Below are 14961 nucleotides of genomic sequence, written 5' to 3'. Positions count from 1 at the left end.
GGTTTTCAAACTAAAAGTAATTTTTTAAAATATTTTTATTTATTTCTAGGAGAGAGAGAGAGAGAGACAGCTGAGCAGGGGAGGGTCAGAGAGAGAGGGAGACACAGACTGAAACAGGCTCCAGGCTCTGAGCTGGCAGTCAGCACAGAGCCCGACGCGGGGCTCGAACCCACGAACCGCAAGATCATGGCCTAAGCGAAAGTTGGACGCTTAACCGACTAAGCCACCCAGGCGCCCCAAACTAAAAGTAATTTTATAACCACTTTGTAACTTATAGCCAAACCTTGGGTCCTATTGATCCTGAAGAATTAATGTGGTTTACAAAGCAATTTGCCTTAAGATAAAGGGAGTAGTTAGGAAAGATTCAAGCTCATCATTCATATGTCTAGTTTGACTAGCATAATCACACTCAGATACTTTATAGTGAATTTATCAGGGAAGAATGCTTTCAAGTCAGTCTTCCCAAAGGAGTGTTACTAAGTGGTCTGGGAAGGAATGAGTTCAGAGACAAAAATAACTTTAGGAGGTGCTGGGTTAATCACGGTTAAACAGATTTCTTTATCATTTAATTTCTCAGAAGATAGATAAAGCTAATGTGCATGATGCATTACCAAAAGAGATATATTATCTTTCAAGTTTCATTTTGACTATATATTCTTTTTTTATGGAACACTTAATTTCCCCCATTTAGAAAATAATCACATCACCTTACTTGTATAGAGTGGTTCAAATAACAAAATATTTTGGAAGCATCATGTTTTGCAATATGAAAGCCTTTCCTTCCCAAAACTCTTTTTAAACTACTTTTTAGCAGTTCCGACCAGGCTGATTACAGGATGCCAATTTAATAACACTATTTGACAAATAGAAAATAAGTATGTTAAAAATACATATAGAATTGCCACACATACCAACTTAGTAACTATTAAATGATACAAACACTGCCTGATTAGTATTGTGAAAGTACAGTATTATCGGCAATACACGCTTTTATTCTTACTGTTTTCATTTATTTCTCAGCGATCATTTTCACATCACCTTTGTGAAGAATTTCATACAATAAGAGTTCTGGGAAACAGACTTGGAGAAATTTTCAACTACTTTCTCAATCTATTATAATAATTTATAAATACATTTAAACTCATTTAAAAGAAGAAGGAGCAGGAAGACAGCACTAGTAAAGAGCGGTCAAGTTTTTACTGCTTATAAAAATAAGTCAGTCAAGAAAGGATTCCAGGCTGGGATCATTCTGAAACTGTTAGGAGGCCCAAATCCCAAATTGTAATCTTTGTAGAAGGTAAACTGCATAGAGTGAATTTTTATTTCTTTATCATGCTGCTAGTAAGAGCTTGGGTATTGCCTAACTCGAAGGACATCTTACTGCCTGGATCATAGCAGAAATGTCAGTCACCAAACCACAGCAGACTTAGGACCACTGTCAGTGGGTAAGCCAGGCTCCATTGGTTTAGTACCAGAAAGCAGCCTTAAAAAAACCCAACCAACCAAGTCACCCTCCCAAAATTGTATAAAACGTCTTTCTTATAAGTGTCAGTTCTGAGTATAAACACATCACCATCTGCCAGTGAGCATGTAGTACCAGAAGTGGCTTCTAAGCCCTTAGAATTTCGAATATCCTAGAACAAGGAATAATGGAAAGTTCAAGATAGAACCATGTCCCTATGACAGTTGTAAATAATAATAGCATTATTAATAATAATGATTTGAAATGTTTGCTAGGCAGATACTCAGATGTAATGGACATCTGAGGGAGTTATGTGCAGGTAGGAGAAGACAGGGAATGCTGGCAAAGTAAAAGGATATAAACCCACAATGACTGGCATATGGACACACCCAATTTGTTGGCAAGCTGGAATGTTGTGATTAGGCATTTAAGAGTGATTTTACATCCCTTTTGGTTACACTTTTCCAATGAGGAATGGTTTCAGTTAAAAAAAAATTAACAATGTATTCCCTTGACTTTGTAGTCTTGCCAAACTACCTAAGTAGACAATATTGCCATCTAGTGGCCTAAACATACTACAGCCACCATTTTTGGGGTGGGAGCAGGGGTCCTAACATAGCTCTGAGGGGGGTGCTCAGTAGATGCAATGTTAACAGTGGTGCCAAAGCCACACCAAGAGCATACAAGCTCATTCGGAGAAAACATTCAGTTAGACGACCCACTCTGGCCCCAAAACTTTACCAGTCAGCTCCACAAAGAAAAAAGTACCATGACCATTGAAATAAGGGTTTGGTCCGCCTCATTAATTTTCTTCTTTGGATTTTTAAGATCCATTCCTTTGTTCACCTACCTGCTTGAAAACATTTTCCAAACACTCTTTCATCTTTACAATAAGGATGTTGCCCTGTATCACCATGACCACGTAAAGAATCAGGTATCGGGTTGCCAATGGTGGTCAAGAACTCTACAAGGATGAATGAGAGGGACAAGGGACATTTCTGTACTATCTTTCCAATTCCCTGTGAATCTAAAAAAAAGAAAAAAAAAACCCAAAATACCTCCACGGGGAGTCAGTCTGAGCCTTTAATGGAGATATAGAATTTGTCTTAGAAAGAACAAGAAAGAGCTAGCCTTTGGTCTGAACTGACGAAGCTTAAGGGACAGAGAAATAAGAAGAGGCTTACAAGAGTGGGGTACAGACAGCGTCAGCTCAGGATGCCAATATTCTAGAGATAAATATTCTTAGCAAGCATCCCTTGGGGACTCTTTTTTAAGTTAAAACCAGATACTCCCTGCGTCTCCCAATTGACTGGAAGGCTTACATAATCCTTTGCTTCTGCGACAAGGCCACCTATGGCAACAACCACTGACATGCTAAAAAGGCATGAAAGGGTATGGAGAACCATGCCCAGGACTGGACCATTATCAGAACACCACTGCTGGGATCTTGCCATGCCCCATCTTTGACCCCGCACACTTAAGATCAGGATGGACGTGAGAGTACCAACAAAATCGCCATTAAGTCTTGTTAGCCCATTTTTGATGAAACAAGGAGAAAAACACAAGAAATGGGTTCAGATCTATTTGACTACGGGAACAGTAGGAAGCTGGAAGAGGCAATTTCAGAAACCCAAATATGTGCTTCCTCAAAATTTGCATCACAGGCTTAGTCATGCCCATGCAAATAGGTCTTAGTTCAAATTCATGTCAGAAAAATCTGGAACACACTTACTTCCTCTATGCAAATCTAGGAAAGCAGCCGTTGGGTCTTACCTGTAATAAAAAGAATCTCCACTGCAATGTCACTGACTGTTGTGCTCCGCGTCGTGGACAGGTCGTCGTTGCCAATAAAGCAAACGTTGTAAGGTACGGTCACGGCAACATAAAACGTCGCCAGGAGAATAAGCCAGTCCCAGCCAGCTTTAAAAGTGCTAAAATGCAAAAGTATGAATTTGGACTTTTTTGCATCAGAAACTTTATACTCCGGAAATGCTGGTTTATCTACAAACACATTCTGTGGATAAAGACAAAAAGGAGAGAAGGGAGACACAACATTAGAAGCAGGGATCACACAGCCTTAAACATGTTTCTGTAAGGAGGATCATTCATACACGCAATGCCAAGATCTCTTTTTAATATATATATATGGCAGGCAGCACAGAGCCCGACGCGGGGCTCGAACCCACGAACCGCGAGATCATGACCTAAGCGAAAGTCGGACGCTCAACCGACTAAGCCACCCAGGCTCCCCAACATCTCTTACAAGTGACTTTTAGAAGTTGGTGATGCAAAAAGTAGAGATGTATATAAAGAGATCTTTGTTATACGTAACAGGAATGTGCAGAATTTAGTCATGAATGTTAAGCGAGTAATCCGGACTTTGTTCGTTAAGAACAAAAAGATCATTACCTAAATTGTCACCTACAGACATCCACAGTTGCAGTATAATCCTATACACACTGGAAACACAAACATACATCTGTATTCCTATTGTCATGGAGACATTCCATAGACTTATAGCTTTGAGATGACAGTCATTATCTAAAGGGTATGTCTGACCTGAAATTCTTCTAATAATACCAAAGCTACCATGGTTTTCCTAGAGAGGATAGAAATATATGATCATCATTCTATGGTTAATGCTGCTTACATTCCTTCCAAAATATAACCAGGTTGTGCTAACTATTTGTGTTTTGCATTGTGGTTGCTGGTGAAGTTTCAAGTTGGGAGCCTGCATTTCATACCCTCGACTGGCATGGATCCATCTTGACACTGGCTAGCCCGTGTTAAGATGGCAAAGTGAGAAACAGTTACTTAAGAGTCATTCAAGTCACAGGAGAAGAAAGGCAGTGTTCATTGCTGCTGATTAAATGCAGGGGAATTGCTGGAATTTTATAACTGCGAAAGCACGTCATTTTGAAAGCAGTCCAAATTGATGAACTATTCTTACTGCTACGAGACAAAGGGAGGCTCAACAATAGCATGTGTGGAAATTTGACAAGCCTACAACCAGATACTTGCAGACCTTGCTTTGACCTCAATTAATGAGGCATACAAGATCGGTAATGGAAACTTAAAACTGAAAGTTAAGTTGAATGAAGTGAACAGTTAAAAGTTTTAGAATACATGTTACTTGGCGGTCACGGTGTGTTTTTTGTTTGTTTGTTTCAGCCACTGGGGAAAGAGCAAGTTAATGGGGGTTATGTTCAGGGATTCCTGAAGTACTAGAGGATTTAAGAAAGGTCAGGGCCATCAGGAATATGTAGCTCTTTAAAATTTTTTTTTTTAATGTTTTATTTATTTCTAGGAGAGAGAGAGAGAGAGAGAGTGCGCGAGCAGGGGAGGGTCAGAGAGAGAGGGAGTCACAGACTGAAACAGACTCCAGGCTCTGAGCTGGCAGTCAGCACAGAGCCCGACGCGGGGCTCAAACCAACGAACCGCGAGATCATGACCTAAGCGAAAGTCGGACGCTTAACCGACTAAGCCACCCAGGTGCCCCTGTAGCTCTTTAGTAGTAAATGTTAGTGACCAAATATTTTTGCTGCCTTAATATGGATGCACCCCTATCTTATATCGCTTCTTGGTAGGCATTCCCAACACATCCTTCTACTTCCTATAAATATTCTCACTCAGCCCACATAGGCACCTCATAATGCCAGGATTTCATGGTAAGGGACTTCTACACCACTTCCAGATGGTCCTCTGACGCCCATCTGTCACTACATCTATGTTTCATTCAGTTCTCTCGTGTTTGACCTGCCTCCTTCACCTCATTCTCTGGTTTCTAGAAACCAGTTTAAGGGTGGGCTTTGGCATAAAACTGGGAAGAGGAGAATGGGCTTCTTATTAAGGTGTAGGCAGGTGGATAGAAGAAGAGAGAGTTAGGGTTGGTAAGTATAAACTATGTGAAGGTTGATAAGTACTTCTGTTTATAGAAGAACATGATGGATTCCCATATAATTTTTTTTTCAAATATAAACATAAACAGAGAAGCCATGGCAGAATACCTCAGTTTCTATCTAAGTCTTTTGCTACCATATTACAGAGATTAAAATTTTACCTTATTTGAAGTCAATGCCAGCTCTAGGAGTGAGGGCTGGGAAGACTCAGGAAGTATTTTTTTGGATTATGCTGATTACATGAAGCATTAGAAATGTTGGTACAAAAAGTCAGCTATGTATTAATTACTTTTACAAGTCAGAAAATAAATGACACTATTAAATCTTTATAGGCTACTTAAAACACATTCCTTAAGATTATTTTAAAAGATATTAAAAATTTGTTACTTCTCAGGGTGCCTGGGTGGCTCAGTTGGTTAAGAGTCCAATTGGAGCTCAGGTTATGATCTCATGGTTCATGAGTTCAAGCCCCGTGTCAGGCTCTATGCCTGGTGGCTGCCTCAGATTCTCTCTCTCTCTGCTCTTCCCCCACTCACGCTCTGTCTCTCTCTCAAAAGTAAACATTAAAAAATTATTAATGAAATAAAACCTTTAAAAAAATCATGGTTTAAATTGATTTTTTAAAAACTCAGATCCCACAAAAAATAGAGTGAAAAAAATAGAAGCCCTTTTCCTCCCACCACCAAATTTGTAAAGTTTGATCAAAAATCTTTTGAATGGAAGAAAATTTCTTACACCTGAAAAGTATGTTTTTAGCAAGGAAGGGGAAGAGACACTTCTTATTTATAACCCTGAAACATGGAGTTTGCCTAGGGAAAAATCCAACCAGCTAGTCTCAATTTCGGTTATATATTATTTATTAATTTTGAAGCATATTCTTTAGTACCAATGCTGTTTTCACTGTTTAACCTCCACCCTATGAATTATTGAAACACAATGGTCAAAGGCCAAAACCTAACTAAGTTAACTGCTCCCTAAACCATTTCTGTCACCTTTCTTTGAAACTAACTTTTGAATGATAGGAAAATGTTTCTATAATCATGGCACCAAGTCCCAGGATAGCATGTGCCTTCAAGGACCATTGTTACCCAGCTGGTAATATTTGGGTATTTAAAAGACTCTGCTTTCAAGCTCCCACGGCTCTCATCTGATCTGTACATTTCTTTGCACTGGAAACACTTGTGTCATTGCATTGTCATTTAAATAAATAATAAACCAAACCAAAAACAGAAATTATGTCCTTTTTCTGAGATGCACCAGGCAGTGAGGACCAGGACCGGAAGATTTGACATCCTCATTCACAAACCTTGCTAGTGGCATGATGAGTTCGGTTGCCTACGGTTGAATCATACATTCTTGTTCCACAGAACTGTATCACGGAAGGGACCGTAGACAGGGGGCAAAAGCACAGGGCTTTGACTCAGAAGAGTCACACCTGGGTCCCACATCCTGCTTCTACTATTGAGATCTCAAATAAGTTCTCTTCCATCATTAAAATGGAACTAATAAAAATCACACCTAGTACTGGTTTGCTGTAAAAATCAAATAATATGATGTAAGTAAAAGGAATTTGTAAATAGCCAAGAGTTCTAAAAATACTGAGAATGTGTGTGTGTGTGTGTGTGAATCATAATCAGAATTCTCCCCAAATGGACTGATCAGCCAATAAGCGATCCAGATCATTTTTTCCTCTTCTTCCTTCTCTCTTCTTACTGTCCTTCAGCCATTCTACTCTGTCCTCCTTGAAACGAGATGGTGAACAAGGCCAGTCCTGATTCTACCCATTAGAAGTAAGATACTACCTGTACTGTTGAAGTTGCTGTGTTGATTAGACATCCTTAATTACTAGGTATTATTTTAATGCTACCTTCATGTTTGTATTTCTTAGATGACTGGCAATTTAGCTAATTAGCAAAGCAGTGAGAATTATGATTTTTTAAATCCAATTTTTAAGTACCATTCTGTACTTTGTTGGATCTAAAGGGAAAAACAGCATGTTCGGCAAACACATTTTGAAGCTTAGTTGTACTTGCTACATTTTAAATGATTTTCAACTAAAGGCTAAATGACAGCGTCAGCTTTCAGCGTTACAGAATCTCAGGCTAATATTTGTTTAGGTGCTTTGTTGGTTGATGTGCGTACAGTCAAGCCCTGATGTGGTTACCTTTATTTCTTCCTAGAACTTGTTTACTGTCACTAAGGTGACTTGGTAACTGAAGGGGTTGTAAATAGGAACCAGTGGAAGGATCCATAGAGCAAGAGGTGTGCGCTCTTTCAAGTCTATCCTTGGACTCTCAGGCAATCAATGACACCGGAGCACAGGGATCCCCAGAAAATCTTTATACTAAGTCAGGCCGAAATAAGCAGTGTGTGACTCCCAATGGCGGTGCCTGGCAGATCAGCACCGGCGGAGGGCGGGGGCTGGGGAGGGTGGTCCTACAGCACAAATGGACCGAAGCAGTTTGTTGTGGTGTCCAGAGAGAAATCACACTGAAGCAGAGCTAGATGTGCAGCACTTCCTTGTCAGATCTCCCCCTCCCTGCCCCAGGCATCTTTCTTTGTTCACTGGAGAGAAACGGATATTTGTATGTCTGATGCATGACAACACATGTATATTAGGTAGTCTGGAGGTTTCTATGCAAAAAGTAAGATGCCAAAGAACCCCGTGTCCCTAACTCCCAGAACTTCTGGATCTTACGTCAATTCTAAGATAGCTCTTCTTGTTTGATGTGATTTTCCTAATGTCATTGGCAAGTTAGACCCTAAGTATTTGTATCTACTACCCAGTCACATCACCTCCCACAGGTGTATATTCTGTGGATACCCAGAGGTGTATATTCTGAAAAATCCACAATGCAAATTAATGATACTACCATCATTTGCAAAATTATCTTTGAATACGCACAACTGAAGAGACATAGTTCTGGGTTTCTCAGTGACATCCCTCAGTGGAACCAGTTATGACATTAGTGTGAAATCCTGGAAGATGTGTATCATGTAAAACTCTGCACAGGATCACCTTTTTAAGGCACACTTATTTGCTGTGGCTTTTGACCGATAAGCACCAGGTTTCAGAAAGTAGCCCTCTTGTCATTTACTAAGTGTGCAACTTCGACAACACTGTATGACATAAGGCATAGAATTTCAAATCCAATGTTGCACTGTGTGCAATTTGCAACTTTGGTTTGTATAAGATGTAAATTTTTAAATGGAGTAATGACTTCGATTTGCTCATGGTCTTCCTGGATAAAAGCATTAAGTGAAATTAGATAAAGTGCAAAATAAATGGAATTAAAATTAAATTAGAGAAATTTTAACCAACAAACTATGAATGTGTAATAGCACTTGGTGCATTATCTTGTTCATAAAATGTAACCAATGTGTCCCCCTTCACAGCGTCCCTAGTACCATATCATACTGACCACAGTAATATTCTAATCTCTGTGCTGTGATAACACTATGATTAGGCACCTTTATAAAAGAAATGACTTATGACTGCTGACCTTTTCTAGTTTATTTTTTATAGGAAAGCCCAAGCCAAAGTGCAAAAAAATCTAGGCAAACCAATAAATGAGTCACTGAGCCTTTCTTTGGTGAATCAAATATTGGCACCAGGGGAAACTCCAGCATTCATAGTGTACACACATACCACCTACATTATTTATTTTCAATTTGTTCTTTTCTCTTCTTTGCAGGTGCCCAGAGATGTGATAAAGGACCGCTCGACTCCGTCTCCGGGCTGAGTCAAGGTGGGTCTCTGCTCTTGATCTTCCTTTGGCTTTGTCTGGGGGAAAATAAAACTCATTAAGCACCAATGAATGCATCATTTCATTCCAAGAAAGTCAGGTTTTGACAGTTCCCTTTCAAGATACATAGTACATGTTTCTCAACACTTAAAATTATCTGCTCGCTCCTCATGACAGTTAATTTTAGTCCTTTACAATTTATATATTTTTGTCATCTTATTAACAGCATTAATTTCTGAATTACAGTAAAACATACAGTAGCACAGAGAAAATTTCAAACAGTTTGGAAAAACATTAAGCTGAGAAAAAAAATCTTACTCTTATTTTCCTGCTCTTCCACATTCACATCCCTAATTCTGCTCCCAATGTTTTTTCTTGATATTTTTTCCACAAAAATGTCTCCTATATATCCTATATTCACATTTATACTTATTTCTCTTTGCATAAAGGGAAGTTTACCATAAAAAGTGGTTTACATATTCTTTTTTTTCACATCAAAGTAACTTGCAAATCATTCTAGATGTGTACTAGCTCTCTCACATTCTTTTTAATAGCTAAGAGCATGCCACGTTAAGGATATAACTAGTTTATTTATTTTACTATTTCCATATCATGCACACGTAGGTTTGGTCAGGATTAAAAAAAAAGTCTGTGTAGATAATACTGCAATTAAATTCTTAAACACATAGGGCCTTGTACTGGCGTGCCAGGATATTTCATAGATAAATTACTAGGTGTGGGTATGTACATTTTAAATATTGGTATACATATTCCAAATTTCATTCTAGTAATTTAGGCTCCCAGCAGCAGTGAATGGATATGCCTACTTCACCAGACACATATCAAAATTATAAAATATATCAGGTGGTATCAAAATGCCAGGTGGAATTACATTGCTGATTAACAAGTGGACCAGGTTAGAGATTTATGACAGTTACTAAGCCAATTCCCTTCTCAGTGGAGAAATCTAATCAATAGCTGTGATTTTTCAAATAGAACAATAGCAATTTTACAGTCTTAAAAGGGGGCCCCTCAAAAGGGAAATATCAAAAAACAACAACAAACAACAAACAAAAATTTGTCTTGATCTTGGCTCTATAGCGAAGGAAAGAAGTTTTTCTTGAAAAGTTTTAGTCACAGTTTAATCCTTATGCAGCATTGGGTTTGAAAATCATTCTACTTAAGGGATCTAAAATCTCCCAAGCAGAGCAATGAATTTAAAATGCCCCTGAGTTGTTGCTCCTGAATGGAAAAAAAACCAATGGAAACCCACAAGTAGAATAGGAAACAACCTAGTTTAAAAAAAACAAAACTATATATATATATATATATATATATATATAGGGGCTCCCGGGTGGCTCAGTAGGTTGAGTGTCCGACTCCTGGTTTCAGCTCAGGTTATGATCTCCTGCTTCTTGAGATCGAGCCCTACATTGGGCTCTGTACTGACAGCCTCCTTGGGATTCTCTCTCTCCCTTTCTCTTTGCCTGTCCCCAGCTCATGCTCTCTCCCACTCTCTCTCAAAATGAATAAATAAATACTTTAAAAATATATGAAGTGTTCATGACAGTAATCTTTGTAATTTTCACATACACATAAACACATATATATCTACATATATATGTAATATAGACTTGTGTTTTTGCCTATAACTAAAATAAGCCAAATGTCCATAAACAAAATGATGTAGGAACAAACTGTGGCAGAGGTATGACACAGGAATCGCAAATTCCATTAATGAACATATGTGGGAATAAATGGGAAGTGACTGAAATAGTGCCTACCTGTTACCATAGAAATGTGTCAAAAACATAATGAGCAAAAGAGAAAGAAATAGAAAATAGGCACCATGGCAATATTTTCATAAAATTCATATACCTGCAGAACTAAATAACATACATTTAGGGGAATGTATGTGCTGTACTCAACTACACATAATCAACACACATACATATATATTGGAGTTGCATCCAGGAACAAAATTTACATATATGTTATATATTTAATATATACCAATATATAATATAATAATATATAACATATATTTAATAGATACATTATATATTAAATATTTATATGTTCATCATATAATAGATTATATATTCTGTTATATATAGAATATATATTCTATATTTAATATATGTATTAAATGTACATTAAATGTATGTATTAATATAGAAAAATAATATGTATTTAATATATGTATTAAATATAGAATATATATTAAGTATATATAATATAAATAAACATATATATATAGTATTTTTTAATAAAAATTTTTCACAGCAGAAAAACGACAAGATCAAAGTGATAAAGCTGTGGGATCTGACCCAATGCTTTGGAGAGGTGGCTGGCTCAGGAGGCTGGGGACATCAATTGCTTAAAAAAAATACTTCAGGTTAAAATCTGAAAGAGGACTAGTTGTTACTAAGACAAGATGAGGGGTAACAGAGGAAAGAGCATTTCTGACAGGGCAAATAAAAGATGTGAGGGCCTTGGGCACCAAAGAGCTCAGCATCTCTGAAAAACCGAAAGAAGTCCAGGAGGGTCTGGATATAGAGAATGGGAGGAAAAGAAGTAAAAGGGGAGGCAGGCAGAGCAGACAGATCGCCCACCACCCAGGGCCTCTGAGGCCACAGTAAGAATTTTGGTTTTTACTCTAAATGCGATGGTAAAAATATTAATTAGGGAATAGCTTAGGCTTGAATAAGAATTCTTGAATAAGAAAATGACTGTGTGTGTGTGTGTGTGTGTGTGTGTGTGTGTGTGTGTCTGTGTGTGTCTCTCTTTTCCTTTCCTGTAACACAGCAGAGGTTGGCAATGAAAAGTGGTGGAGCTGCTCTGCCATCCTCTAGAAGTGGCCTCCATCTCTTGAGTCCCAGGAGGTTCCCCTGGGGAAGGAAGAAGAGGAGATAAGTAGAGGGCATGAAGCATCCTGTGAGGAGCCAGGGGTCACTTACACCACTTTTACTCAAACCACATCAGCCACACTTGGCTACAGAGGCTAGAAAATATAGCCACTAGCTGAGTAGCCTTGTTCCCTGTTGAATCTCTGCTGTAAGTTGGAGAGGGTTCTATTATTAATGGATGAGTTCTGGGGGATGATTAACAGTTCTGGTACATGAAGCCATAGCAAGGTTGTAAGCATCCAAATGACATGAAAAAATCTGAGTTTTCAAAATAGCACATTAACTTGCAGTGTGGAAACTGATAGAAAGCATCAACAGAGGAATCGCTCAAGTGGCCATATTAATAGGTCAATTGAAACAAGTGGTAGCAGTAGAGGTGGGACAGAGATGACACACTTGAAATATTCAGAGAGGAAAGTCTCATGTTTTTGTCACTTAATGGATAATGAAATGATTTTACAGTAGAATTCAGAGTTTCAGAAGAAAATCTAGGCCCTCCAAAAGGTAATAGGGCAAATATGAGGCTAAAGAGAGTTTGAAATAGAGAAATACAAAATGGAGGGAAAGATAATTGTGGTGTCAGAGAATCTCAGGGAAAAGAATGTTCCAAGAAAGAAAGAGAGGCCAGAGTGTCTTCACACCTCACTTTGAGTGATTATCTCCTTAGGTGGAAGAGACATCCCATCCCTCTCTTTTAATAGGAGGCAAGGAGGACATTGATTGTATATACATGGGGGTGTATATGCAATCCTTCTTTCCTTCCTTCCTCCCTCCCTCCCTCCCTCCCTCCCTCCCTCCCTCCCTCCCTTCCTTCCTTCCTTCCTCCCTCCCTTCCTCCCTTCCTTCCTTCCTGTATCATTGACTTCAGAGGTGAAGTCAAATGCTAAAAATGACGGGTAATTAGGAGGCTGGTAGTTTGAAGACAAAGAATGAGTGAAATATCTGTTGTAGAGGATGGGCTGTCAAGCCCAGTAGGGAAAGTGATAGATTTCTTGGTGGAATTTGACTGCCCCATTTGAGGCTGCTAAAAATCAATTGTAGCCATTCGCATCCTCCCTAATGTAAGCATTATACCAGCAGTTCATAGCCACTTGTGCTTAGGCCAAAGAAAAGGTATTGTTGGTTCTTATTTTGAGTTTGCAGCTTTGTCAGCTGGATATAGAGAAAATTTGGAGGTACAAGAGAGTTTAGGGTATAAGCACAAGGGGCTTTAAAATGATGAGCCATGAAAGCTAAGGCACAAGGAAAATGAAAACAGTAATGAACAAACAAAAGGAAGAAGATGAAAATTTCATTGACCTGGAAGTGATCATCAGTTCTAAAAAGTAAATTAGTAATATTCATGAAGGGACGAGGTACTATGTCCATAAGCAGCACGATTAAAGAAGCAACTTCAGTTATTGAGCAATACCGAGTGAGAATCATTTCCAGGAAGAAAACAAAAATTTTGTTTATACTCCTGTGAGTTAGGACTTCTCAACAAACACTAGGTATTCACAATATTCCCTTAGCCCCTCTTGTGCTCTAGGCATCAGGCTAGGAGCGCAGTCTTGGTTCTCATAAAGCATCAGTTCTTCCATTTATGGCAAAGCAAATGAGAGGTCATAGAAATCTTGAAACTTGACAAAATTCAAAGTGGGTGGAGGGTGGACTGATATTTGAATCCTTAATGATCTCACTTGAAATCTTGTGTTCTTTCCACCTCGCCAAATTTATGAGCAACCAAGCAATAGCCTCTGATTACATGTTTTTCACTTATCTGTGTTATCCTGTTGAGTCAAAATGGATCCATCTCCTAGATAACCATTATTTCCTCTGCTTTTCTTCTACCATTTCACTATTTTCCTTACATCAAAAGTGACATACACTGGAAAACACATCTCCCCAGTGGTCAATTTGGGACTCCATTTCTTCCCCCACTTCCTCTCATTTCCCCCTCCTTTACATTGTAAAATACTTTTATAGTATATTTGTTTATAATAGAGCATTCATTTGTTCTCCTGGGCTGACAGCTCAGAGCCTGGAGCCTGCTTCAGACACTGTGTCTCCCTCTCTCTCTGCCCTTTCCTCTCTCATGCTCTGCCTTGCGCTCTCAAAATTAAATAAACATTTTAAAAAATGAAAAAAAGAAAGAAATTAGTAAATAAACTTACAGACTTTTGGAAATGAATGAATATTGTTTAAAAAAATAAACAATGCTACCAAGAATATTTAATGTCCAAATCCAATGGATGTGATTGAAAATGGATCCGAGGAAAATTAATACTTGAAGTGCATGTGTTCTAAAAGTTATCATACATAAATATCCAGGACATAAAACAAAATAGATATTTAAAATGTAAAATATGTAGAAATTTTCTTCAAGCCATAAAATATAATTATTTACAAAGAGAAAGCCAAATGTAGTAAACTATAAGAATATAGAAATAAAAATAGAAATAAGTGGAATAAAGAACAAAGTTAAGGAGTGCCAGGTGGCTCAGTCAGTTAAGCGTCCAACTCTTGGTTTTGGCTGAGGTCATGACCTCATGGTTTGTGAGTTCGAGCCCTGCATCAGGCTCTGATTGGGATTTCTCTCTTGCTCTGTCTCTCTGCCCCTGCCTGGCTCTATTTCTCTCAAAAGTAAATAAAAAAACATTTAAAAATTTAAAAAAAAACAAAATAAAAAATATATGATCAATAAAACCAAAGGAAGAAAAAAGAATTAAGCTTCTGGCAACTGTATGCAAGGTAAAAAACAGGACAATACAGATAATATTAACAATTTTTAAAAGTACAAGAATTTAGAAGACTTTAAAAAATGTGAGATTATAGGGCGCCTGAGTGGCCCAGTTGGTTAAGTGTTCAACTCTTGGTTTTGGCTCAGGTCATGATCTCATAGCTCATGAATCCGAGTCCCGCATAGGGCTCTGCACTGACAGCTGCGGAGCCTGCTTGGGATTCTC

The 14961-nt window shown here is 38.3% G+C and overlaps 1 protein-coding gene across 1 annotated transcript in view; it reads right to left on the bottom strand.

The window, feature by feature from the left end:
- KCNH8 (potassium voltage-gated channel subfamily H member 8) overlaps positions 1-14961 on the bottom strand; it is a 365145-nt gene that overhangs the window by 140603 nt on the left and 209581 nt on the right. The window contains exons 4-5 of the mRNA XM_039219708.1: positions 9018-9145; positions 3236-3476 (exon numbers count right to left, since the gene is read on the bottom strand). Coding sequence (XP_039075639.1) covers positions 3236-3476; positions 9018-9145 — 369 coding nt within the window. The remainder of the gene's footprint in view (positions 1-3235; positions 3477-9017; positions 9146-14961) is intronic.

This window comes from Hyaena hyaena, unplaced genomic scaffold (assembly GCF_003009895.1).
Source record: "Hyaena hyaena isolate Hyena2069 unplaced genomic scaffold, ASM300989v1 scaffold_839, whole genome shotgun sequence".
Taxonomy (NCBI): Eukaryota; Metazoa; Chordata; class Mammalia; order Carnivora; family Hyaenidae; genus Hyaena; species Hyaena hyaena.
The sequence above is the reverse complement of the archived record's forward strand: the minus strand, read 5'-3'. Positions and strand labels throughout refer to the sequence as shown.